Source organism: Suncus etruscus, chromosome 15 (assembly GCF_024139225.1).
Source record: "Suncus etruscus isolate mSunEtr1 chromosome 15, mSunEtr1.pri.cur, whole genome shotgun sequence".
Taxonomy (NCBI): Eukaryota; Metazoa; Chordata; class Mammalia; order Eulipotyphla; family Soricidae; genus Suncus; species Suncus etruscus.
Window position 1 is genome coordinate 65,331,168 of NC_064862.1, and position 27,131 is coordinate 65,358,298.

General features: G+C 42.9%; 1 protein-coding gene and 1 non-coding gene across 2 annotated transcripts; both read left to right on the top strand.

Moving 5' to 3' along the window:
- Positions 1-789: 789 nt before the first annotated feature.
- LOC126031235 (cytochrome b-c1 complex subunit 2, mitochondrial) lies at positions 790-27,131 on the top strand. Its single transcript, XM_049789527.1, has 14 exons — positions 790-919; positions 4,960-5,043; positions 5,143-5,292; positions 5,854-5,918; positions 7,982-8,038; positions 8,757-8,881; positions 11,285-11,382; positions 15,341-15,398; positions 19,971-20,066; positions 20,367-20,566; positions 21,901-21,981; positions 23,408-23,484; positions 25,432-25,585; positions 26,885-27,131. The coding sequence occupies exons 1-14, from the start codon at positions 887-889 to the stop codon at positions 26,966-26,968; spliced, it is 1,362 nt and encodes a 453-aa protein (XP_049645484.1). The 5' UTR covers positions 790-886; the 3' UTR covers positions 26,969-27,131.
- Positions 7,753-7,881, top strand: LOC126031910 (small nucleolar RNA SNORA30/SNORA37 family). The gene has a single exon (XR_007503717.1). It is a non-coding gene; the product is annotated as a small nucleolar RNA SNORA30/SNORA37 family (small nucleolar RNA).

Sequence of the window (27,131 nt, forward strand, 5' to 3'; positions counted from 1 at the left end):
AAGTCTAGAATTACATAGTTTGCGTAGGTGATATAAGGAATCATGTTTCAGATTCGTATGTTTTCAATTCAGACATGTGAATTATGTCTTATTAATGTAAGACTAATATAAGTATATTCTGATGTGAAGTTCAATGAAGCTTAAAAATAAATATTCAGGCATGATCTCTAACCTATGTCCTGCAAAATGAAACTTCTTTGCATCTCTTGAGAAATAGAGATTATTTTTCACCCAGATCATGACAGGACTCTCAACGTGCTGGCTTCAACTCACATGCAAGCTTCAAGTTACATGCACGCACAAACACATGCCCATGCACATCTCCCATGCAAATTTTTTCGTACGAAAAAATGCCGGTTTTGTGGTGTTCAGCATCTCCCAGTCTAGACTCGCAAAGATTCCCCTCTTTTGATTTCGGGCTCGCTGCTGTGTCCCCCAACCCGTTCGGGGTGTCAACAGAACGAATTCACTAAACAAGACCTCTCCAGTTCAGGGTGAATAAAGTACAAGCAGATGCCATCTGAAAACCCAGAACGCGACCCTTTTAGAGCCAAGGGGCTATTTCCTGGGGCGATCGATCGGGAGAGTCCAAACAGGTGAAGAAGCCGTCGACCTAGTCCGAATAGGTTTCCATAGTGAATTTCTAAAATCCGGGGAAAGAGGTGGAAAGGGATCAACCAAGCTCAATAATCTCAGGAAAGACTTGGAGGACCAACTGGGAGCAGTAGAGTGTGAAATGGCTAGAGAGTCCTCCCCCCCCTCACTCGTCCAAGTGGGCGTGGAAAGTGTCGCGAGGAACTCTGGGAAATCTCCCTGTGCCCGCCACCATCTTGCTTTCCTGGGAGCCAGCCGTGACCGCGGAGGGGTCACTGGGTGATCTTGAGCCATGAAGCTGCTAACCAGAGCTGGGTCCTTCTCGGTGAGCACAGCCGGCGGGTCTCAGGAAGGCTGTGGGGGAATTTTGGTCCGTGAATAGGTCAGGGGCCGGGAAGATGATGCCTGGTATGGTGAGGTCTCGGGCCTTGAGCGTCTGCCCTTCACCAGCCGGGCCAGTTGACCGCCGGCCGGAAAGGTGCGGGTCGCCTAGGGCCCCCCCTGCTTCCCCGCGCGCTGGCCGTGACGCCGATCACCCGAGCAGGGGGAGCAGAGGGAGAAGGAGCAGCGACCCGGTGGGGTCCTCTGAAGGTCATTCCGGCGCCGAGCACCCCGCGGGACCCGGGGAGTCCGTCTTGGCCTCTTGGTAGAGAAGCATCTCCCAGAGGGTCTTGAGAGCAGCCCCGGGGTCCTTCTGCAGTGCAAGCCCAAGCAAGGGGAGCACTTGTCATTACCCATGAGGGTTTCCGGGCTTTTGCAGAGGCAACCCGCTTTGAACCTCAACACTTAGGGCCCCTCTCCCAACCACTGTCCGGGGTGCAGCGAGGTGTGTCCCGGGTTCAATTGAATCTCAGTAGGACTCGTGTAGGACTGACTGGGCTGAGTTGTCTACAGTGAGAGAGTTTGGGTTGTTACAGTCTTTACTACTTACTGGCTATTGGATCTTGGAGATCAGGGATGCTGCTAAATTTGCATCCTACTGTGCACCAAGGCTGCACCTCCTTCCCGCCTAAGGATCAACCAGCCCCAAATGCCAGGAACTGGTGTTTACTATTAATCTGCTAGAAAGAGAGCAGGCAACTGAGTTTATCTCCATTTAGAATTGAAATCGTTTGGCCCTAGATTGAACCCGAGTCTCCCAATTTGGACTATAGTTGTTGCACCTTTTCTGGCCAGCCTAGGAAAACTACCTTTTCAAGGCAGCCTGCTCTTCAATCTGGTTAAAACGTCAAGAAGTCCCTTCTTTATTCCCCAACTTTCAAAAGAAAGACTCTCAAGCTGTAGAGATAGTACTTAAAGGAGACAGAGTTAAGGCGCTCTCTATGAAGAGCTCACCTCACACCACCACATGGCCCCGTGTTCATGGCCCAGCCCAAAGCATCATCCCAGGACCTACATCTCAACTCCTTTGCAGACCTCGGAATCCCTAAAGAGGGCCAGTGTTGACAAATTGTAGTAAACTTGGAAGCAGTTATTTAGATTTTATTATTGCACTTATTTTACAGAATGCATGTATGTATGTTGTGTTAGTAAGACAATAACAGTTGGATGACAGTCACAGGATAGTTCTTTGCATTTGATTGAGACACATTTTAGGAAACACTCGAAGGGTAACTTTCTGCATATTGACAGAGAAGGCACTTCTGTCTACCTTGGCCAGGGAGGGTTTGGATTATTTATATTTGTATTATGCCTACATGTCTTAAAGTCTGCTTTTTTGGGAAATCAGAGACCTAGGGTTAATTGCCTATGTTAAAGCAATCAATTGTAATTTGCAATTTAAAATACAGAAAATCAACTTAGTATAGCAATGATTCGATGCCCAGCAAATGCCCTGTGGGTGTCACAGCAGGAACACTGATCTCTGGTGAGTTCCTCAGGGAAGGCTAACAGTGTGTTCATTAAATCTGGGCTATACCAAATTTTATGAACTTTTTTTGGGGGGGGGTTCACACCCGGCAGCGTTCAGGGGTTACACCTGGCTCTATGCTTAGAAATCCTTCTGGCATGCTGGGATTCGAACCACAGTCATTCTGCATGCAAGGCAAACGCCCTACCTCCAGGCTATCTCTCTGACCGTTATGAACTCTTTTAACATCTCTCATAACTTCAAAAATCTCAGGCATGATCAAAAAGAATTCTCTGGTATTTTGTTCCTGACCCATCCCCAAAATCAAAAAAAAAAAGTTGAATAAAGTTTATCTTTTGATCCCTTATCATTTTGTATGTTGAGATTCTGTTATGCATGAAGGTTTTTTTGTTTTGGTTTGGTTTGGTTTGGTTTTTGGGCCACACCCAGTGACTCTCAGGGGTTACTCCTGGCTATGCGCTCAGAAGTCGCTCCTGGCTTGGGGGACCATATGGGACCGAACCGCTGTTCGTCTTAGGCTAGCACTTGCAAGGCAGACACCTTACCTCTAGCACCACCACGCTGGCCCCATGGTTGTTAATTTTTTTATCTCAGGTTGACTTAAAATATTATTGGTTAATAGAGAAAATATGTTATTGTATAGGCTTACTCTAGTGTGGAAGAGTGAAAATACTTTGGGAAATACTGAAAACATGGAAGCTATTTTGCTTTGGTGAACTTGGTCTCCTTTGGTAAGCGGGGAGGGTTGGGCCACACCCGGTGACGCTCAGGGGTTACTCCTGGCTATGCTCAGAAATCGCTCCTGATTCAGGGATCATATGGAATGTGGGGGATTGTACCCAGGTCTGTCCTGGGTCAGCCGCGTGCAAGGCAAATGCCCTACCGCTGTGCTATCACTCCAGCCCCTGGTCTCTCTTTTTTTTTTTTTTTTTTGGTTTTTGGGTCACACCTGGCTTTGCTCAGGGGTTACTCCTGGCTCTGCACTCAGAAATCGCCCCTGGCAGGCACGGGGGACCATATAGGATGCTGGGATTCGAACCACCATCCTTCTGCATGGAAGGCAAATGCCCTACCTCCATGCTATCTCTCCGGCCCCATTCTGGTCTCACATTTTAAGAGTACTAAAATGATTGAGGCAATTAGCATTTTGGATTGGAAATAAAAAATGAGAATCTTTGGGGAGATGAGGGCAGCAGTAATGCCAAAATCTCTAAAAGGTGGCATTGTCTCAGCACTATACTTTTTCAAAAAATATTCTGAGGCAAAGCGAGGAAGCATTTATACATGTATAATATAGATGTTATATATATAAATAAATAAATTGTAAATTAAAATGCAGTATTTCTTTACATAATAAATGAATTTGAAGGGGTCAGGAGCTATAGAGCACTTATTTTGCACACAGCAAGCCCAGGTTCTGTCCCCAGCATTCCTCATTCCTAAGCAGACCCTCATTCCTGAGCACCACCAGATGTGGCCCAAAAGGAAGAAAAAAAATCAAGCAACAGGGGGCTAGAGTGATATCACAGTGGGTAGGCTGTTTTTGCCTTGCACACCACCAACCTGGGTTCCATCCCTGGCATCCCATATAGCTCCACCAAGCACTGACAGGAGTAATTTCTGAGTGCAAAGCCTGGAGTAATGCCTCAGAACTGCCTGCCGGGTGTGGCCCCCCAAAAAATTTAAATTAAAATTAAAGAAACAACATGAAGAACTCACTAAGTGCTTCAGGCTCTCCACAAATCACTATTAGAGGTTTAAGAATAACCTAGACACATATTTGCACACAAATACACGTAACCAAATATAGCCTTGCTATATGCCCCTCGTTCATTAGTGATGGGTGTAGCTCCCCACAAAAAAAAAGTGGGGGAGGGCCAGAGAGATAGCATGGAGGTAAGACATTTGCCTTGCATGCAGAAGGACTGTGGTTCGAATCCCGGCATCCCATATGGTCCCCTGAGCCTGCCAGGAGCGATTTCTGAGTGTAGAGCGAGGAGTAAACCCTGAGCACTGGTGTGTGACCCCCCCCCACCAAAAAAGGTGTGGGGACCAGAGTACTAATACAGGGATGAAAATGCAGATACTTGATACAAGGAACTGAGTTTGCACCACATAGCCCCCAGAGCACAGCTGACTGCAGCCGCCAGCAATGTTGGGTGTGGTCCTAGCAGTCCCTCACCTCCCAACACCACTAGGGGCACTGCTGGAACAGAGCTGCACCTGATACTTGTGCACTCACTAAGTTGTCTATAACTAGGAGGGAGCCCCATCCTCACTCCATCTTCCTGAGCACCACTTAGGAAGTGTCCATCATCCACTCACCAAGAATAGCTTAAATAAAGTGCTGGGTTAAGTCCTAAGATGTAAAGCCTTCCTGTGCAGCTCTTTTGTCCTGGAACACCCTCTACAAGCTCAGGTACTCTGGGATTCTGTGTGCTATTTTTGTGGAAATGTGTATAACCTTTTTTTTTTCTTTTTTTAAAAATGTTTAGAGGTTTTATTCCCTGAAAGTTGCTCCCAAAGTTAAGCCTACGGCTGCCCCTGCAGGAGTGGCTCTGCAACCTCAGGATCTCGAGGTTAGTCCTGTTAAGTTGCTTGCTGCAGCCCCTTTAAGTTTCACTCTACTTTAGTAATGTCTATACATTAACCTCATCCTCACTTTATTTCAAATACAGTTTACCAAATTGCCAAATGGCTTAGTGATTGCTTCTATGGAAAATTATGCTCCCACATCAAGAATTGGCTTGTTCATTAAAGCAGGCAGTAGATACGAAGACTCCAACAGTTTAGGAACCTCCCACTTGCTTCGCCTGGCATCCAGTTTGGTAAGCATCTTTCTCCTGTGGCTTGTTCAGAAATGTTGTCACATAGTTTGTTCCTGCAACATTGCTGCGCCCTGGGTGGCTTAAATAGAAACTTAGCCTCCATGGTACAAGACATGCAGTATCACTCCAAAGACTGAGGAATTCTTCTCTTGCCTCTTTCTAGCTTCTGATAATCACCATCAACCCTTGGTATTTCTGCCACTCAGTCATATTTTCCTTGTACTGGACTTTTCCTTCCATTGGATTTAGAGCTCACTCTGGGACCTGACTTTTAGTACTTACATATTTTAGTATTGAAAGTTTGATTAATGATTAAGTAAAGACTCTTACAATAAGTAAGAACATATTCACATGCATTTTGAGGGTATGTCTTTCAACTCAGTTCAGTGCCATATATAACACACGGAGTCCTTACTACGGAGAAGCATTTAATTGGTGACCAGCAAAAGTTCATTTTGGGAGAAAGAAAAAAAAAGTTTCTTTTGAATCTAATGCAGACATTAAATTTTGAAATAGAGAAGTTTGTTATATTAAGGTGACTGAAAATGTTCTTTTTTTAAGACAACAAAAGGAGCTTCATCTTTCAAGATAACTCGTGGAATTGAAGCAGTTGGTGGTAAATTAAGGTTTGTTTAAAACATTTTTAAAATGGTAAAAACATTAGAAAATATAGAAATAGAAATTTTCCTGTTACCAAGAATTTCCTTTTTTGTTGTGCAGTTTTTAGATTTTAGGGTTTTGGGGTTTTTTATTTGGTGATTTTGTTTTTGTTTTGTTGTTCTTGAGCCAACAATTCCTGACGGTACTTAGGAATTGTGGCTGACTTGAGGACTTTATGGGGTGCCAGGGATTGAACCTGGGTCAGCCCCAGGCAAGGCAAATGCTCTACCTGTTGCATTCTCACTTGGCCCCTGTTAGTCAGGAATTTCTAAAACGAGGCATAAAAAGAGGAGACAGTGGGGCCCAAGAGATAGCACAGCGGTAGGGCATTTTCCTTGCACACAGCCTATCCACGATGGACGGTAATTCTAATCCCAGCATCCATATGGTCCTCAATGCCAGGAGCAATTTCTGAGCGCAGAGCCAGGAGTAACTCCTGAGCACCACTGGGTATGACCCAAAAATAGGAAGAGATAGAGAGAAAAAGAGACAGAGAAGAGAGGGAGGAGAGAGAGGGGACAGTTGAACTTAATTATTAAAGTATAAAGTATCTTTATGGTTTATCATTTTCCATTTAAAAAAATGCAGCAAGAGCTGACAGAAACACCTTGGTTTATTATGTGGTTCATATGAATTTATTTTTGGTCTTTACATGTTTAGAAATCTTTTACTGTTATTAACTTTGTCACTCCCCAGTTTTAAGAAAACCTCAGGGGGGCTGGAGAGATAGCATGGAGGTAAGGCGTTTGCCTTTCATGCAGGAGGTCATCGGTTCGAATCCCGGTGCCCCATATGGTCCCCCGTGCCTGCCAGGAGCAATTTCTGAGCCTGGAGCCAGGAATAACCCCTGAGCACTGCCGGGTGTGACCCACAAAAAAAAAAAAAAAGAAAACCTCAGCGTGCATTCTGAAGTACAGCACCCTGCCTGCTGTACTCTCTCCTGCCCCCCAAGTTTATTACTTAGTGTTAAGTATACTATTTGTTCAGTTGCTTTGTCATTAATAAATATTTGGGGCAGAGCCAGGCACCATGCAGGCCAAAGTTTTGTCCCTAGCACCCCATCAGATCCCTTGAGCCCACCAGGAATGGTCCATTAGTGCAGAAGCAGAAGTAAGCTCTTAGACCACTGGGTGAGACCCTAAATAAGATACATCACCATTATTCCTCTTTAAAATGTGTTCCTCTTCCCTTTGTTTTTGGTTTACGAGCTATACCCAGTGGTGCTCAGGAGCTACTCCCAGCTTCATTTTCACAGGTCTTTCCTAACAGTTCCCAGGAGAACTAAGTCCCCTACATGCAAAGCATATGCTCCCGATAGAACCATCTCTAGTTCTAAAACACACTTCCCTTTTCCTCACACTTTTAACTCCTTTAGGCCCTGAAAACAACCTTTCTGTGTTTTATGGTTTTGTCTAATCTAGCTGCCTCATATAATTGAAATTTAGTATTTGTCCCTACTTAACAGACTAAATGTCTTCAAGACTCATCTATGTTTAATGAGTCAGGATTCCCTTAAGGTTGAATTGTCTGTCTTTTAAATTTAAAATTAATTTTCAGGGGCCAAAGCAATAATGCAGTGGATAGGGGCACTTGCCTTGCACACAGCTGGCTCAAGTTTGATTCCTGGCACTCCAGATCCCTGGCACCTGCCAGAAATTATCCCTGAGTGCAGAAACCAGAAGTAAATCCTCAGCATTGCCAGGTGTGGCCCAAAAACAAAACAAACAAACAAAATATTTCTAATTTAATTTGTGGGTTTGTGCACTTTTACAAGAGTTAACGTTTAAAGAATATCTGTCTTTAGCACTTTCACAGGTCCTCCCCTGCTTGTGGGGCCAGGATTTGGTAGCTGGTGCTAAGAGAAAACCCTTTGGTTACATCCTTGCCCTGGCAGTGTGCCAGTGGCAGCTGTCACTCAGTGGGACAGAGGAAGAACACTTGTACTTTCTACAGGAACTGGGTTAATTTGACAAAGATACAAGAGGAGTTTATTGTGATATCACTAATCTTGTGTGGTTTTGTGGTTTAGTGTGACGTCCACTAGGGAGAGCATGGCCTACACTGTGGAGTGCCTGCGTGATGACATGTGAGTACCTACCTGGGTCTACCTCATCTTCCTTTAACAGTGCTGGAGGAGGCAGCTCATTCTGTGGTGCTTGATAATGTGCCATCATTTGATTGGGGCTTAGACTGACATGTTTAACACAAGGCCTCCTGAAGTTGAATATTGAGAGTATGAGTTAGAATGGAGGCTGGATTTAATTTCTGTATATATATAACATATGTTATATATACATAATTTTACAATTGTATAGAAATAATTTGGGCCCGGAGAGATAGCACAGCGGTGTTTGCCTTGCAAGCAGCCGACCCAGGACCAAAGGTGGTTGGTTCGAATCCCGGTGTCCCATATGGTCCCCCGTGCCTGCCAGGAGCTATTTCTGAGCAGACAGCCAGGAGTAACCCCTGAGCAACGCCAGGTGTGGCCCAAAAAAAAAAAAAGAAAGAAATAATTTAATTTCTATATGTGCATGCCCCTTCAGTATTGAAAACCGCAAAGGATGAATAGGGGAGACAGAAGAAAAGTGTCTGCCATAGAGGTAGACTGCGGGGTAGAGGGAGACAGAGAAGGAAAACATGGATATTGGTGGCGGGAAATGAACACTGGTGATGGAATGGGTGTTGGAACGCAGTATGACTAAAACTCAACTATCAATAGCTTTTTAAATCTGTATCATAGAGATTTAATAAAAAAAAATTTTTTTTTGTAATCCCTGGTTTTTACCACCTTGTAACACCAACAGCGATGTCCTAATGGAGTTCCTGCTCAACGTCACCACAGCGCCAGAATTCCGGCCTTGGGAGATCTCTGCCCTTCAGTCCCAGCTGAAGGTTGACAAAGCTGTGGCCTTTCAGAATCCACAGGCTCGTAAGTAGATTTTTATACTGTATTCAACTGTTTTAGGGATGCGGCACAACTAGGTTACTTTACCCTGACTCTGGGTGCCTGATACTTCACCTTACTTCAGTGAAGTCTTTGGAACCCAGGGCCATTCCCAGTGGTACTTATGCCAGAGACTTGGGGCTTCTCTTGGCAGAACATGGACCCTAGCTCTTTGAGCAGCTCCTCGGCCCCTAAGATACTGTGATTTTGAAAAGATCCAATTTGTAGGGAGATAGAATTGCTATTGGAATGTTTTCCTACTTGGGTCCAATTTCTGTTCTAGATCTACCGCTGCAACTGGGCAGTAGAGCTTATACCTCTCCTCATATATGTCAAGACCTGAATTTGAGTTCTTGCACCACTGAAAATGAAAACTTCCAAATTTTTTCCTGTTTTTGCTTTCTTCATTTTTTAAATTTTTTGTTTTGTTTGGGACCATATACCCAGCAGTGCTGGGAGTAATGGCGGGGGGGGGGGGGGTAAACATTTACATTGCCAATTACTTTTTGTCTTTGCTAGTCTATAAGTAGCCTAGTCATTTTCCTATTACCCTCACCCATGATTTTTTGAGTTGTTTTGCTTCCACCATGGAGGTAAGGCATTTGCCTTGCATGCAGGTCATTGGTTTGAACCCCCAAGCCTGCCAGGAGCAATTTCTGAGCATGGATCCAGGAGTAACTCCGGAGCGCTGCCGGGTGTGACCCAAAAACCAAAAAATATATATATAAGTAATTTCTAGTCTTGTAGCTCATGTCATACCTTCAAACTTATGTCTTCAGTCCATCTCCCTTGTTACTTCTAGTGTTTGTTCCTTGACTTGATTCTTTAATAGCTTTTTATCTCTGGAGTAAAATCCAAACTCTCTAGTATGTATGTTCATTTTCATGGCTTCTGCCTGCTTCCTTGCCTGGTTTCTTGTTCTACATCCCAGCTCCAATTCCTCTGCATTAAATTAATTGTAGCTGATTCCTTTGTCTGCTTTCTCTGTCCGGAATGTTCCTTCCAAGTCCTTCACCTAGGAAACACCTGCTCATTTCTCGTCCCAATTCTTCATGTTCCTCTTTTCCACTCCCCACTCTCCTTCCCTGTGCCCCTGCTACACTTTTATTGTATAGTTCCTTCATGCTCATAAGATATATTTTTGGTTTTCCTCTCCACGTGTGCAGGATCCATATCATTTCTTTCACATCTCTATATTTCCAGCATCTGACACTGTGTCTGTTATAGCGCATTGCTAGATCATTAATACCTGGAAGAGACATAACTCAGGCAGAGGCACTGAGCAGGAGCACAGAGAAAGTGCTCAGGCACCAGGAACACAAGTATAGTGTTTAGGTGCCGGGAACACAGACAGGACTTAGATGACAAGCAGGATCATGAGCATAGTACATAGGTGCCAGGAAGTACTTTTTTTTTTTTTTGGTGGGGGGGGGGGTCACACCCAGCAGCACTCAGAGTTTACTCCTGGCTCTAAGCTCAGAAATCACCCCTGGCAGGCTTAGGGGACCATATGGAACACCGGGATTTGGACCATTGACCTTCTGAATGTAAGGCAAATGCTCCATGCTATTTCTCCGGCCCCCAGGAAGTACATTTGATGCCAGAAAGTTAGCAATGAACCTAAGACTGATATGTGTAACTCATAACTTCCTCGTTGCCTAAAGAGAAAAGTAGAAGTAAGTACATTTCTGGTCAAATGACTAATTTGAGATCATATCAGGCTGGTGACAGAACTGAAACTAACATTAAAGTTGGAGAAATGGACTTCAGTGTAGATGCTCGCTGAGACCAGAGCAATAGTGGTAGGCTGGCACACGGCCAACCCAGGTATATTATCGGGCACCACATATAGCTTGGTCCTGTCCTATGTCCCCATTGCCATCATATTCTTCTCTGATCCACTCGCCCTGCCCCGCCCCACTAGAAATGATCCCTGAGCATCACTGAATGTGGCACGAAACCAAAAAATAGTTGCAATATGGCATTTTTTTTAATCTCAGCATTTGACTGACATAATTTTACCCCCATGTCCCCCGTCTGGCATAATTTTTTTGGCTTTTGGTTTTTGGGTCACACCCGGCAGTGCTTAGGGGTTTCTCCTGGCTCTACGCTCAGAAATCACCCCTGGCAGGCATGGGGACCATATGGAATGCCGGGATTTGAACCACCGTCCTTCTGCGTGAAAGGCAAATGCTTTACCTCCATGCTATCTCTCTGGCCCCATCTGGCATAATTTTTAAAGATAATAGTGATTGAATGATAATGAATTTCAAGTCTTATTATCTGAGTGCCATAAGATGACTGAAGCTGTGTAGTCGCTTGCTAGATGCTGAATATTGTTGTTGTTTTTGATTACGTTTCCACAGCTGTTTCTCTCCTTGTTTACAGATGTCATTGAAAATCTGCATGCTGCTGCATACAAGAATGCCTTGGCTAATCCCTTGTATTGTCCTGATTTTAGGATTGGAAAAATTACTTCAGAGGAGGTACACATCTTATAATGTTTCTATTTTCATGTTATTTTAAACCTTCATTTCCATGTTAGATTTCTTTGCTAATTTTATCTTCTAATTTCCGGAATTCATTTGCCTTTTTCTAAAGTCAGTTTACCTTTTAACTAAAATTTATCTGAATGGTTCTTTTTAACTAAAAACATTACAAAAGGTACATGTTCATTATAGAAAATTGAGAGGGGAAGGGCACACAAAATGAAGAAAAGGAAAACATCTCTAGGGGTGATGGCACTCAGTATTACTGGATAGGTATATTTTCTTGTAGATTTTGGTGTGGCCCATATCTTTTTCTTTCTTTGTTGTTTTTGAGCCACACCCTGCAGTTCTCATGGCCTTACTCTTCACTCGGGAATTACTCCTGGTGTTTTTCAGGGGACCATATTGGATGCCAGGGATCGAACCCATGTCAGCCATATGCAAAACAAGCACACTGCCACTGTTCTGTCACTCTAGCCCAGATCCATATCTTTTTTAAGACAGTTTATTTATGAGCTGACACTGCCAGCAGTGATGATTCCTTAAATCAGAGTCCAGAGTAAGCCCTGAGCATGATGGAGTATAGCTCCCAAAAGACTTTCCAAGGTGACCCCGTGAATGTAGGTATTTCACTTTAGGGTACTAATTCTGATAGGTTGCTTGAAAGTTTAGTCTCGGGCCCGGAGAGATAGGACAGCAGCGTTTGCCTTGCAAGCAGCCGATCCAGGACCAAAGGTGGTTGGTTCGAATCCCGGTGTCCCATATGATCCCCCGTGCCTGCCAGGAGCTATTTTTGAGCAGACAGCCAGGAGTAACCCCTGAGCACCACCGGATGTGGCCCAAAAACCAAAAAAAAAAAAAAGTTTAGTCTCATTTCCTTAGCCTCATGATGCTCAGCATCTCATTCATCCCTAGGAACCTAAGGAACCAATTTTTCTCAACATTTTTCCAATAGATAATATTTTAATATAGATAATAATTGATAATTAACCCTTTTCCCTTCATTGATGGTGGCATTGTTGTGATAACCAGGAGCCATACAAAAGTTTGCTCACATTGGCCTGGCTGATGTGGCTAGAAAATACCAGGGGTCCCAGACTGCTGCCAGGAATCTAGTCGGTACATGTGGCTGTACAGTAGGGAATCAAATTCACTTCCCCCAGACTACAGGACAGGTACTTTAGCCCTGGAACCACCTCTAAACTCCTCCCAGGAGGAATTTTTCCTCCCAGGGAATTTTTCAAGTACCACAGATATCCTTTATGTCATGTTTCTGCACTATACTTTTTATTTGGTTTTTGGTTTTTGTTTTTCAAAGTAAAAGCAGATTGTATTCAAAGTTACTGAAGAAGAGAAGGGAGGGATAAGAAAGAAACGGAGAGAGTCGCACTCGAGAGTGGAGACTTCTCCAGAGGTGGAGGAAATCCTGTTATGTGTCCCAGAGTAAAAGCATGAAAGTAGGAAAGTTCTTGTCTCGAGGAGAGATGCGGGTGACATGTCCTCATGCACCATGTTCTCAGGTAACACATGCACCTCTCTACTTTTATCCTCAGAGTTCTCAGAGCAGAGAGTAGAGCTTTTGTTATGAATGTATGTTGGGCTGGAATGATTAGATGAGCAGGAATATTTCTTGCCTTGCATGTAGCCAACCAGGTTTGATCCACAGTACCTTCATATGGTCCCATGAGCCTTTCAGGTGTGATTGCCTGAGAGCAAGACAGGAGTAACCCCTGAGCAAATTCCGCCAGTGTTACTCACACCTCAAAAAAAAAAAATGAGTATTTTTCTTTCCTGTATTAGGTCTGAAGGTAGCCATTGTATCCAGAGACTGTCAAGTAGCACTGAGCCACAGTTTCCTCTGTTAATTTTAAATTGAATCTAGAATCCTGACTGAATCGACTATTTTACTATATCAGTCTGCAGGCTGAACCCGGGGAATAAAAGAGCAGAGGAAATACTGGCAGTGTGCCTGCTTTTTAGCTTCCAGATAATTCTGTTTATCCTGGTTAGAAACACTAGCTTAGAGTGTGTGGTATAACTGTTGGCCCCACTGTAAAATGTTAATGGTATTCTTGAATACTTGTATGAAGACCAAAGAACTTGATGCATTCTTTATATTACATTACAGTCCAACAAGTTATAAACCAGGGGTCTCAAACTCAATTTACCTGGGGGCCACAGGAGGCAAAGTCGGGGTGATCCTTGAGTGCAAAGTCAGTAGTAAGCCTTGAACATTGGGGGGTGTGACTCAAACAACTAAAACAAAACAAAACAAAAAAAGATTCCTCTAGGGCAGGGCCACAAAATGTACGGAGGGCCACAAATGGCCCGCTGGCTGCGATTTGAGACCCCTGTTATAAACTGAGTCCTTTATTTTCCAGTTTTCTGACCCAATTGGAGTTTTTTTCCCCTAATTTTGGGGGATGAGGGCACTTTATTGAGATGCACATTTGATTTAATATATTCAGTTATATACCATGACATTAAGTTCTTTCAAATAGAATTTTTGTTTGGGGGGCGGGGTTACAGCTGACAATGCTCAGGGCTTATTCCTGGCTCTGTGCTCAGGCATCACTCCTGGTAGGACTTGGGGGATCATATATGATTCCAAGGATCAAACCCAGGTCAGCCATGTATAAGACAAGCATGCTCTTCTCTGTACTATCACTCTATCCCATTAAGAGGAGTATTTCAACTGAAATCTCAGCTCGCTCTTCAGGCCCTTTACATATATCTCATTTGCCTGTGTATATGTACATGTCTTAGCTTGCTTGCTCTTTCAAGCTTGTGTTTTCTTTTTTTAATTTTTAAAGCTTTGTGATTTACAGTTATTCATAGTTGAGTTTTAGAAATACATGTTCCAGCACCAATTTCACCAATAATGTCAACCTCCCTCCACAATGATCCCAGAATCCATCCCACACTTCCTTACCCCATCCTGCCACCATCACAGGTACCTTTTTAAGTTTGGTTATTAAAGTTTGGGTCTTATGATTTCAGTGTTGTTGACTCTGTGCTTTGTATATTTAGTTCTGTCTCTCCTTAATACAACCATTGCACCTGAGTCCCCCAACCCATGTTATATCACATCACTCTTTTGCCTCCCCTCAACTTCTTCTCACTATACTTTGGAGCCAAGAGTGTTCTCTCTTAAACACATTTCTTTCCACCATCACCATCACCATCACCCTCCATCTTTCTAAGTTTCGTCAAAAAAAAAAAAAAAAGGCCTTGGTGGCTGGAGCAATAGCACAGCAGTAGGGCATTTGCCATGCATGCTGCTGACCCAGATTCAATCTCCACCATCCCATATGGCAGTGTTTTTCAACCACTGTGCCGCAGCACACTAATGTGCCTTGAGATATTGTCTGGTGTGCCGTGGGAAAAATTCCAATCTCATTCATAACACGCAGCGTCAGCTCACAAATAAACCAATCATTAGATTATTTCATAATAAAGTAATTATAAAATAATTTTTTTGTGTTTGTTTGATTCCTACTCAAGAGAATTACTTTAGTCAATATAGGCACAGAGTTAAATTTTCTTAACATTTTCTAATGGTGGTATGCCTTGTGATTTTTTTTTTCTTTTTCTTTTTTTTTTCCATGAAAAAAGGTGTGCCTTTGCACAAAAAGGTTGAAAAACAGTCGTAAGTCCTCCACGTTTGTCAGGAGTAATTCCTGAGCACAGAGCCAGAAGTAACTTACCCCTGAGCATCGCTGGATACAGCCCAAAACCAAAGAGAGAGAGAGAGAGAGAGAGTACCTTGCTTCACTAAAATAAAGATAAATAAATCTCAGGTTGAAAATAAATTTTTAACCTAAGATCATGGTCCTTTACAGCTCACTGTCCCAGCATTTAAACCTGGGAATTTACTTTATTCTGAATTGTGGCTTTAAGATTTTTACAGTTTTCCTGTCGATCCTATATAACCTAATATTTTTAACTTCCACAGTTACATTTCTTTGTTCAGAACCATTTTACAAGTGCAAGAATGGCTTTGATTGGGCTCGGTAAGTTGAAAACTGCCTGTTATTTGTCTTCTTTACAACCAATCTTTTAAATTGTAATTATACATACACAAGATGGAACAAAATTTAAGAACTGTTGTTGGCAGGCAAACTATGTGATAGAATTTTAATTGTCAGGTTGGGGAAGGTGGGCAATGAAAGGGTTCTGGCCACATCTGGCAGTGCTTAGAGGAGCATAGGTAGTGTCCAGACCAGACCTGCATCTGCTTAGGCAAGGCAAGCACTTCCCTCCAGTATCACCTTTCTTCTCTGGGCCACAGTCTTTTTGTTTCTATTTTGTTTTGTTTGTTTGTTTGTTGATTGGTTGGTTTTTGAGTTTTGGGCCACACCCGGTAACGCTCAGGGGTTGCTCCTGGCTTGAGGGACCATATGGGACTAGGTCTGTCCTAGGTTAGCGCATGCAAGGCAAATGTCTTACTGCTGCGCTACCACTGCGCCAGCCCCTGTGTTGTTTTTAAATAATATCTTTAAACACCATGATTGCAAACATGTCTGTAGTTGGATTTCAGTAATAAATAAGAACACCGCCCTTCACCAGTGCAACCTTCCCACCACCAATGCCCCCCCCCCCTTCTTCCCTGCCTTGCTGTATTCAAGACAGGCATTCTATTTCTCTCACTACCATTGTTATGATAGTAGTTAGTGTAATTATTTCTCTTAATTTCACTCACCACTCTTTGTGATAAGCTTCATATCATGGTCTGGTCCTTCCAGCCCTCAATTCTATTGTCTCTGGGTATTATTGACATATTCTTTTATTATGGAGATTTCTCAAAAAAATGGAAATTGGTCTCCCATATGATCCAGCTATACCGCTCATAGGGATATATCCTAGGAACACACAAACAATACAAAAATGCCTTTGCACACCTGTATTTATTGCAGCATTATTTACAATCGCCAGAATCTAGAAACAACCCAGATGCCCAACAACAGATGAGTGGTTAAAGAAACTGGTACATATATACAATCAAATAATATGCAACTGTCAGGAAAAATGAAGTCATGAAATTTTCTTATGAGTGAATGGATATGGAAACTTATGCTGAGTAAAATACGAGGGAGAGAGACAGATACAAAATAGTCTCACTCAATTTAAGAAATATAAAAGACAGTATTTATTAATACCCACAGTCTTTATTTTAGTTTTTTTTTTTTTTTTTTTTTTTTTTAAGCAAAATCCAACACTAAACTGTGTGATGTGCTGCCCTTAAATTTATTTTGCCAGGGCCGGAGCGATAGCTTGGAGGTAAGGCGTTTTACTTGCATGCAGAAGATCGGTGGTTCGAATCGCGGCATCCCATATGGTCCCCTGAGCCTGCCAGGAGCGATTTCTGAGTGTAGAGCCAGGAGTAACCCCTGAGCACTGCTGGGTGTGACCCCAAAATAAAACAAAAAAGTATGGGGCGGGAGAGATAGCATAGAGGTAAAGTGTTTGCCTTGCATGCAGAAGGTCGGTGTCTTGAATCCCGGCATCCCATATGGTCCCCTGAGCCTGCCAGAAGCGATATCTGAGCATAGAGCCAGGAGTAATCCCTGACCACTGCTGGGTGTGACCCAAAAACCAAGGAAAAAAATTTTATTTTGTCATATTTACAAAACAATGATAAAATGGTAGATAAGACAATATTTTTGTATTTGTTTGGGGGCCACACCTGCCATGCTTAGGGCTTATTCCTGGCTCTTTGCTCAGCATTCACTCCTGACAGTACTAAGTATGTGGTATTAGAGATTAGATCAGGATAGGTTACATGCAAAGCAGCTCTCCAGCTGTTGATAAAGAAAATTTTAATGTGGGGATGAGGGACATAGCTCAAAGAGTTAGTTAGAGCACTTGTGTTACATAGGAACACCCCAGGATCAGTCATGGGCTTCCTGAATACTCTTGCGTATGCTCCCCAAAAGATACGATTGAGACTCTAATATTAAGGAAGATTTGGAGAAATATACAAAAATTGTTATTGAAATTGTTGACTATTTACAGTATTTTGAGAGATCAAAATATTTTAATTTGTTGAGAATGCTGTTTTTATACTCTGAGATTCAGCCATTTTTTTAACTTTTTCTAACAATATCTGCATAGTATTTACCACCGAAGTTCTGCTACCATCACATGACTAAAGAGTTTTTCCACCGTTGCTCACTCTCACTCCTTTTTTTCTCCACTGTAGTCTTCATTGAAATTAAGAATTAGATTTTGAAGGTTTTTCTTGCCAGTTAGGTTGCTGTAGGTTTGGTTTTGTTTTCTTGGAGATCACATTCAGCGATGTCAGGGATCAGACCCTGGTTGGCCATATGTGAAGCAAAGGTGCAAATACTATCATTCCTACCCGAGGTTATTGTGATTTTTATATTCAACCAGAGGGGAACCACTTGGTACTTGCCCTTTATTTCTTCATTTTTTTATTTATTTTGGTTTGGGGAGCACACCTGGTACTCAGGACTTAATCCTGGTTCTGTACTCAGGAATTGCTCCTGGTGAGACTAAGAACTGTAGAGTTTGCCACTTATTGGACCCACTTGAACTCTGCCCACTCACTATACTATCTCCCTGACTCACTAAAACTTGTTTTATTTAACATAATCACCTCAGTTTCCACTTATTTTATCCCAAGTAGCAGAGTCTTTTTGATTTTATATTTTTTTGTTTGTTTGGGGTCATGCCCAACAGTACTCAGAGTTCACTTCTGGCTCTGCACCCAGGATTCTCTCCTGGTAAAACTGGTGGGAGCTATATATGGTTACTGGTTTGAAACTGGGTTGGCTATGTGCAAGACAAGCTTCCTACCCACTATATTATAGCTCTAGCCCCAAGTTTCATTTCTTTCTTTCTTTGGTTTTAACCAGCAAGTAGTATTCCACTGAGAATGTATTCCACAAGACCAGGGATTGAGGCTCTTGCCTTGTGCATGGCCAACTCTTGTTCAGTCCCCAATACCACATATGGTTCCCTGGAGTGCCCCACCCCCCTTTAAAAAAGACATAGTTATTAACTTAATCAATTTGTGCCATAAAATTCTCCCTTTAAGGTGAACACAGCACCGTGTTATTAGGATATTCAGTCAGGGGCCAAAGCAGTGGCACAAGCATTAAGGCGTCTGCCTTGCCCGAGCTAGCCTAGGACAGACCGTGGTTCTATCTCCCGGCATCCCATATGGTCCCTCAAGCCAGGAGCAATTTCTGTGTACATAGCCAGGAGTAAGCCCTGAGCATCACCAGGTGTGGTCCCAAAACAAAAAAAAAGAAGCATATTCAGTCAGGCCAGAGTGATAGCACAGTGGTGGGCATTGGCCTTGGACGCGGCTGATCCAGGATGGACCTGGGTTTGATTCCTACCATCCCATATGGTCCCCCGAGCTTGTCAGGAGCGATTTCTTATTGTCGAGCAAGGTGTAACCCCTGAGAGCCACCAGTTGTGGCCCAAAAACCCCCCCCAAAAAATTTCAAAGTTGTACAATTATTTTCACTATTTTCAGATTGTTTTCAGTCCCTCAAAATAACTCAAACTCAAGAGTTTTTCCCCTTGTCCTCCTTCCTCCTCTCCCTGGCACCCACTGCTTTACTCTTTCTTTAGAATCAATTTTTTTTTTTGACATTACACATAAAAGATACAACCTTTAAGCACTGGCTTCTTGAGAGGTCAAAGTGATAGTACAGCAGGTAGGGTTCTTGCCTTATGAGCTGCCAACCCAGGTTTGATCCCCAGCATATCATATGGTCCCCATTCCACCTGGAGTGATGTCTGAGCACAGAGCCATTAGTAACCCCTAAGCATCACTGGGCATGACCCCAAAGCAAAATGCAAAACAAAAAAATAGACAAATACTGCCTTTTTTACTTTGCACAGTTTTGTTGCTTATATGCCCCATAGAGTCTTATTTTGGTTTGGGTACCATGTTTCGTAGTTTTAAAGGGACTGTATTTCAGCCCTTTGCCATTAAGTTTTCTTTTTCTGTATTCTGGATTCTTTTCCCCACACTGATTTGTTTTTCCATTCTCACACACAGAACCAAGTCATCTTTTTGAAGCATGCTAGGAGTCCTCCCAGCAGAATTGACAAGGGACTGATGGGAAGAGGGCAGGGGCCTGAGCATGCTTCACTGGTGGAGACACAACTTCAATCTTAGTATTGCATGGTCCCCTAAGTACCACCAGGAGTGACCTCAAAGTACAGAGCCTAGTACTAGCCCGAAGTAGGGATTGACTCAGGCACCTCAAGCACTACTGATGTGGCCAGAAAAGAGAAAGAAAAGAAATTAATTCAATGTATAATGGTGCAGCTGTGTAATGGGATTCCTTATGACCATTCAGCACTGAGATAGACCTCTCACTGATACAAGTTACAAAAGGCAAGTTAGAAGTCATCAGAACAACGTGAAATTTATTTAATTAGGGACGTTTGTATTAGTATATGTGCAGAAAATGTTACAGATGGACAAATCTCTGGAATAGTGGCAGGAAAGGACTCTTATTTACTGTTTACATTTGAAATGTATCATCACATATTTATTAAACAGGTGTTTTAGAAAGGTTTGTTTTTATTTGTTGAAATAGGTGTAAGTCATCCTGTCCTGAAGCAAGTTGCTGAACAGTTTCTCAACATGAGAGGAGGTCTTGGTTTATCTGGTGCAAAGGCCCAGTACCGAGGAGGTAAGCATTTGGTATAGTTTCTCAGAACACTTCCTTTTGTCTTCCTCCTAATCTCTTTCCCCTCAAATAGCATATTGGAGTAGAATAAGTCTGATTATTTTCTTCTGGCACCATCCCAGTGTGTGGAAGAAGAGAATTCGATTGCTTGTAAACGTTGCATGTGTTTGGGGTAAAGAAGGACGACCTTGTACCAGGCTTCAGAAAACTTTAATCTTTGAAGGTTGCTCTATGTTGAAGAAATTACTGAATAAACCCATAGTGACCAAGTCACATTTTCCCCCCTCCTTACACACCCCCCAGGTGAAATTCGAGAGCATAATGGAGACAGTCTTGTCCATGCTGCTCTTGTGGCAGAAAGTGCCACCCTAGGAAGTACAGAAGCCAATGCATTCAGTGTTCTCCAGTATGTCCTTGGAGCCGGCCCACATGTCAAGAGAGGCGGCAATGCTACCAGTGCTTTGTACCAGGCTGTTGCCAAAGGGATTAACCAACCATTTGATGTGAGTCTGAGCAATTGGTATCTTTCCTCTTGTTTTCATTGTCTCATGTAAAGCCATACAGATATTTTTATAGTGAATATAAAATCTGGAATGGGGACCCAGAAGTCAAAGCATCTTATTGATGAGTAGATTCAGGGAGGAGGTAGGAAACCACCATCCTCAGCCTAGCTGACCCCCCCCCCTCAACTTTATAACCACAGAAAGAATTTCTATAGAACTAAAAAGGCAGTCAGCTTAATACATTACTAGGTCTTACCGGAAGCGTAGCATTGTTCAGCTACTTTAATACAGAAAGAAAAGTGATTTGAATCAGAAATCAGGGTCAGAATGAATAGTTGGTAGGCCATATGCTTTGTATATAACCAACCCAGGTTCAATTCCCTGGATTGCAGCCTATCCGCATGTGATCCCCAGCATCCTTCATGGTATATACCAAGCAGAGCAAAGAGTAATTCTTGAGTTCAGAGCTTTTTTGTCAGGTTTTGTCCAATACCCCCTTCCCCCAAAAAAGATAATAAAAACACTGAGGAGCTAGAGAGATAGTACAGCTAGTAGGCCACTTGCCTTGCACACAGCCAACCTAGGTTCAGTTCTCTAGCATCCTTTATGGTCCCCCAAGCATAGCTGGATGTGGACTAGAAACTAAAAATAAAAACACTTAATAACACCAAATAGTCAGTCTCGATGACTTAAAGAGCTTAATTCTGCTCTGACTTTAGACAGCATTATCCTTTATTCAGAGTCTGATTTCTTGCGTCACCAGGTGTGGCCCAAAATAAAACAAACAAAAAAAAAAGAAAACAGGAAGGAAAATAATCAGTACCACAGGGGGAAAAGCAAGTTTGTCTAGACTTCCATGCACGTAAATGTTCACAGACTGTTTTCGTTTAACTTTTACTTATAATTTGAAGTTTTGAAAATAGCCCACACTAAGTTAAGACCATTATAGCCCACACTAAGTTAAGACCATTATAGTTCTGAAAGAGAGCACTGGCACACGGAGCACTTCAATACTGAATAAGTTCAATGAGATTTTTTATCTGTTTTGTTTATGCTGTAAAGATACAAGTTTTTCACTAGATAAACTCAGGAAAACTGGGGCCACAGAGATAGCATTGAGGTAGGGTATTTGCCTTGCATGCAGAGGAAGGTGGTTCGAATCTTGGCATCCCATACGGTCCCCTGAGCCTGCCAGGAGCGATTTCTGAGCGTAGATCCAGGAGTAACCCCTGAGCGCTAACAGGTGTGACTCAAAAACCAAAGGGGGAGAAAAAAAAACAACTCAGGAAAATTGTTCCTTTTGCCTACTACAATGATATTTTATTGTGTTTCAGGTTTCTGCTTTTAATGCCAGTTACTCTGATTCTGGCCTCTTTGGCATTTATACCATCTCACAGGCTGCAGCTGCTGGAGATGTAAGTTGTGTACTTGTCAACTCTCACAAGCTTCCCCCTTCCCCCCATTGACTTTAAAAATATAGAATGCATGAGTATCCTGACTTACCAGAAGCTCAGTAAAATATAGGCGCTATATAGGAAACTTTCATATGTATACTAATCTTTCTAAATAGAGCGAAGAGGGGCTAGAGAGATACTACAGAATGTAGGGCTAATGCTTTTGCACACGGCCTACTCTGGTACCTACCCAGCTACCCCTGAGCATCACAAAGGTGTGACCCAAAAAGAATTTTAAATGAGAGCTGTGTCGTGGCTCAGTTGTAGAGCTGAGACTATGCCTGTCTGAAGCTCTTAAGTAAGATTCCTGGCACCAAAAAGAAAAAACATTAACCAAAATTCCAACAGTGCTTTTCCCTAACAAGCTGTCCAGTCCTGTACTTTGCTTCAGAACATTTGATTGCTCTGAGACAGTTCTCAGAGTTGATTACATGATAAGAATTATGTAAACAATTAAAACCTGCCTCCTGGCACCCACGGAGGTTATTCTGACACAGTTGTCTTGAGAGGGGTCTGGCAGCCAACCTTACTGATAACATTCAGAAGACAAGAATTTTGGGGGCTCTCTAGGTGATTCAAGTAAGAAAGAAGGTTTGTGGGCTGGAGTAATAGCATAGTGGGAAGGGCCTTTGCCTTGTACATGACAGATTCAGGTTCGATACCTGGCATCCCATAAAGTCCCCTGAGCTTTCCAGGAGTAACCCCTGAAAACCACCAAATGTGTCTCAAAAAAAGGAATGTTTGTGGCACTCTGCCCAGCACTGACAGTGAGGACCACCTTTGCTGCCATCAATGAAACTGGGTGATCTCTGACCCAGGACACAGCACTGTGTACAGAGCCTGCTGCCGGTTGCCCTGGGGCCCTACTTCCTGGAACTGTGGCAAAACTGAATTTGGCCACAGACTAAATGGGATAATCTGGAAACATTTGACAATAGTAAATGGTTTTGAGGTATGTTTCAACTCAAAAATAATTTAGAATCAACCATGTAATGAATCAGAAACATTTCTGGCAACATTTGCCCCACGTGGTACATTTCTGTGATAAGTGGTGAAGTTGGGAGTTCTGTCCTGAAGGGCCCTGGAAGCATCCCTCCACTGTGAAATTCATCCTGACCTCATTTGTGCTGCTCCTAGTCACAGCTCCCAACAGATAGGAAAAGTGCTTTCAGAAAGACCCTAGGTCATAGGGGAAGTCCTAGTAGCTGAAAAGAGACTCGTCCTGAATAGCTACAGAGTCCATTATGTCATCCCACAGAGGTCTTGACCTTGGGGATAAAGGGGCAAGAATCTAAGGGTTTATCCCTGAGTTTCACCCACCCGGAAATCCTGTCGCCTATTTCACAACTATTCCGAAAACTGACCGTATTTGACTTGTGTCTTCTAGGTTATCAAGGCTGCCTATAACCAAGTAAAATCAATTGCTCAAGGAAGTCTTTCCAGTACAGATGTCCAAGCTGCCAAGTAAGTCTCTTCATAACTGTATGCTTTATATATTCAGGTATTTAAAAGTTATATTCTTTCAGGTTACTGCACAAAAGTTAAAAAGATGAAGAAGGGGGGCTGGAGAGATAGCATGGAGGTAAGGCGTTTGCCTTTCATGCAGAAGGTCATCAGTTCAAATCCCGGCGTCCCATATGGTCCCCCGTGCCTGCCAGGAGCAATTTCTGAGCATGGAGCCAGGAATAACCCCTGAGCACCGCCGGATGTGACCCAAAAACTAAAAAAAAAAAAAAAAAAAAAAAAAAAAAAAAAAGATGAAGAAGGGCCAAAGTAATAGTGCAGCAGGTATGGTGTTTGCCTTACACCTTGCCAACCCACTTTCAATCCCCGCATCTCCTATGGTCCTCCCGCTCCCGAGCCTGCCAGGAATAATTTCTGAGCGCAGAGCCTAGAGTAACTCCTCAGTGCTGCCAGGTATAGCTCAAAAATAAAAATAAGGGGCCAGAGCAGTGGCACAAGTGGTAGGGCGTTTGCCTTGCACGCAGCTAACCTAGGACCCAAGCCAGGGACAATTTCTGAATGCATAGCCAGGAGTTACCCATGAGTATCATTGGGTGTGGCCCCAAAACAACTAAAAATAAAATGAAATAAAATAAAAACAAAAGGTAAAGAAAAGAGGATAGGAAGCACACCAATATCCTACCACCTCCAGAGACAATATTTTGCTTATTTGGGGGCTGGAGACATAGCGTGGAGGTAGGGCATTTGCCTTGCATGCAAAGGATGGTGGCTCCAATCCCGGCATCCCATATGATCCCTCGAGCCTGCCAGGAGTGATTTCTGAGCATAGAGCCAAGAGTTACCCTGAGTGCTGCTGAAGGTGACCCAAAGCCAAAAAAAATTGTTTATTTTGTTCATTAAACATGTTTGTTAATATTTATTGCATACTGTTGTTTTATTATAAACCAAAAACTGATTTTCCATTCTTTACTAATTCTCCATTTTTACACTGTCTATTGAGTTCCTAAACAATATTGGCCTTTCAAAATACACTTGTAGAATATTTTCTGCAGCAGGAAATGACAAAACTGTCATTTGAGCCGATAGAGAGCTCAGTGGACTGGAACACTTGCTTTGCATGCAGTGGCCTAGGTCCTGTGCCAAGTGCCTCTCCACGTGAGGAGTTTCTTCTCCTTTCTCTTTTATCTTATTTTTTCTTAATTTGTTTTCTATTTTGTTTCTAAACTATATAAAGCAACTGTCTAAATTTTATATGATCTTATTAAGACAGCTATAAATAAATTATAAAATGGTGACCTGAAGACACAGAATGGAAACCTTGAAGCATTTGTAAGATTTCAAAGCTATTTGTGTATTTATCCAACTATTTTCAAGAGTTTGGAAACAGGGGCCCGGAGAGATAGCACAGCGGTGTTTGCCTTGCAAGCAGCTGATCCAGGACCAAAGGTGGTTGGTTCAAATCCCGGTGTCCCATATGGTCCCCCGTGCCTGCCAGGAGCTATTTCTGAGCAGACAGCCAGGAGTAACCCCTGAGCAACGCCGGGTGTGGCCCAAAAACAAAAAAAAAAAAAAAAAAGAAAGAAAAAAAAAAGAGTTTGGAAACAAGCTTCAAGTGTTCTTGTAAGTTCCAGAGAACTTTCTCAAAGGACAGTTACAAGACAGCTTCTGTCCATGGTCTGTTGGGGGATAACTAAACATTACTTCCCCCAGCATTTATGGCCCCAAAATAAAAGCAAAAAGTAAAAAACCGGGGCCGGAGAGATAGCATGGAGGTAAGGCATTTGCCTTGCATGCAGAAGGTCTGTTGTTCAAATCCCGGCATCCCATATGGTCCCCTGAACGCTCAGGGTGTGACCCAAAAACCAAAAAAAAAAAAAAAAAGGTAAAAAACCACAACACAACTGTCTTATAAAACTGACTTCTGCCTTGGTTTCCTTTTATTGATAGGAACAAGCTGAAAGCTGGATACTTAATGTTGGTAGAGTCTTCAGAAGGTTTCCTGGATGAAATTGGGTCCCAGGCTCTAGTCGCTGGTTCTTACGTGCCACCAACCACAGTCCTGCAGCAAATTGACTCAGTAACTGATGCTGATGTCACAAAGGTAAGCACATGAAAACTGAAGATCTAGTGTCAAATAACTTGGCCCTTGGGATCCAATTTCAGAGGGATACAGATGCTTCTGTGGTCCTCAGGAATCAACCAACCTCCATAGCAAGGCTCATTACCATCCACCATGCAGTAGGTTCCTTGCCTGCTCCAGGTTGTCTCTTTTTCATTCAGCTTAAACTGATTAAATTGTTGGAGGCCAGGATGGGTCAGGTATTGGCAGTTTTTTGGGTGTATCACTGCACCTTGTTGGTTAAGTTTGGTGTTTTCTTTGTCCCAAGTATCCTGTGACTCCTTCATATCACAGCACAACATATGGCCCCCAAGTACCACCACAGGGTATTGTCCAATAAACAACGATTATGGATTGGGAGCCCTTCCCAATTACCTGTGCCATCGGTTTATTTGTTTGCATGAACTAGAACCTTTAGTCTTTCTTGTTCTTAATTTTAGACCACACCTAGTGGTGCTCAAGGGTTTACTCCTGACTCTTGGTGGGCTCAGGGGACCATATGAGATGAGATGCCAAGGAATGAAACTGGTTGGCACATGCAAGGCAAGTGCCCTATTCCCTGTGCTATCACTATGGCCCTGGGACCTTTAATCTTTTCTGTTTTTGATTTTTGGGCCACACCCAGCTGTGCTCATGCATTACTCCTGCTCAGAAATCACTTCTGGCAGGCTCAGGGTACGTTATAGGATGCCAGGGATCGAATAAGGATCCGTCACGGTTCGGCATCTTGCAAAGCAAACTCCCTACCACTCTGGCCCCTGGAACCTTAATTGGTGTGTTTTTATTGACCCCATTGTTTGCCATTGTTACAAAATGGGAATGTACAGCCCTACCTGAGGCCTGCTGTGCCCTAATATGCAGTGCCCAGAATTTTCCTTTTCCCCCTTTTTAACCAGTGCTCAGTTACTACATATTTGACGGAACAGTCAGGAATCTTTCTTTTTTTTTTTTTGTTTTGTTTTTTGGGCCACACCTGTTTGATGCTCAGGGGTTACTCCTGGCTAAGCGCTCAGAAATCGCCCCTGGCTTGGGGGGACCATATGGGACGCCGGGGGATTGAACTGTGGTCCTTCCTTGGCTAGCGCTTGCAAGGCTTACCTCTAGCGCCACCTCGCCAGCCCCAGCTTTGTTCTTTCACCCCGGCCTTCACAGACTCCAGCACAATCCCAAGGAACTATTTTATAACTGCTAATTCAGAATGTCCTGTCCATTAACTCCTGAAATAACAAAAAAACATTTCACTATGTGATAAAAGTTTTTTTGTTGTTTGCTTTCTTTTAGGCTGCAAAGAAATTTGTTTCTGGCCGGAAGTCAATGGCAGCAAGTGGAAATTTGGGGCATACACCTTTTCTTGATGAGTTGTAATACTGAATGCAAGAGCTGAACATTTTCTCAACCCAGAGTAGCAAACACATCAGTTAAAAGCCTAATAAACATTTTTTTCCAACATGGTGAAATATCTTAAAATTTAAAACAGGTCATTATTCTTAGTTGGCCTAAAATCAATAAAACATCCGATATAATTCTA

Bases quoted from the DNA above. Each gene is read 5' to 3' on its own strand.
- LOC126031235 (XM_049789527.1), top strand. From the start codon at position 887: ATGAAGCTGCTAACCAGAGCTGGGTCCTTCTCG. The intron at 8,039-8,756 runs GTGAGTACCTAC...TAACACCAACAG, and splicing joins GAGTGCCTGCGTGATGACAT to CGATGTCCTAATGGAGTTCC. The intron at 8,882-11,284 runs GTAAGTAGATTT...CCTTGTTTACAG, and splicing joins CTTTCAGAATCCACAGGCTC to ATGTCATTGAAAATCTGCAT.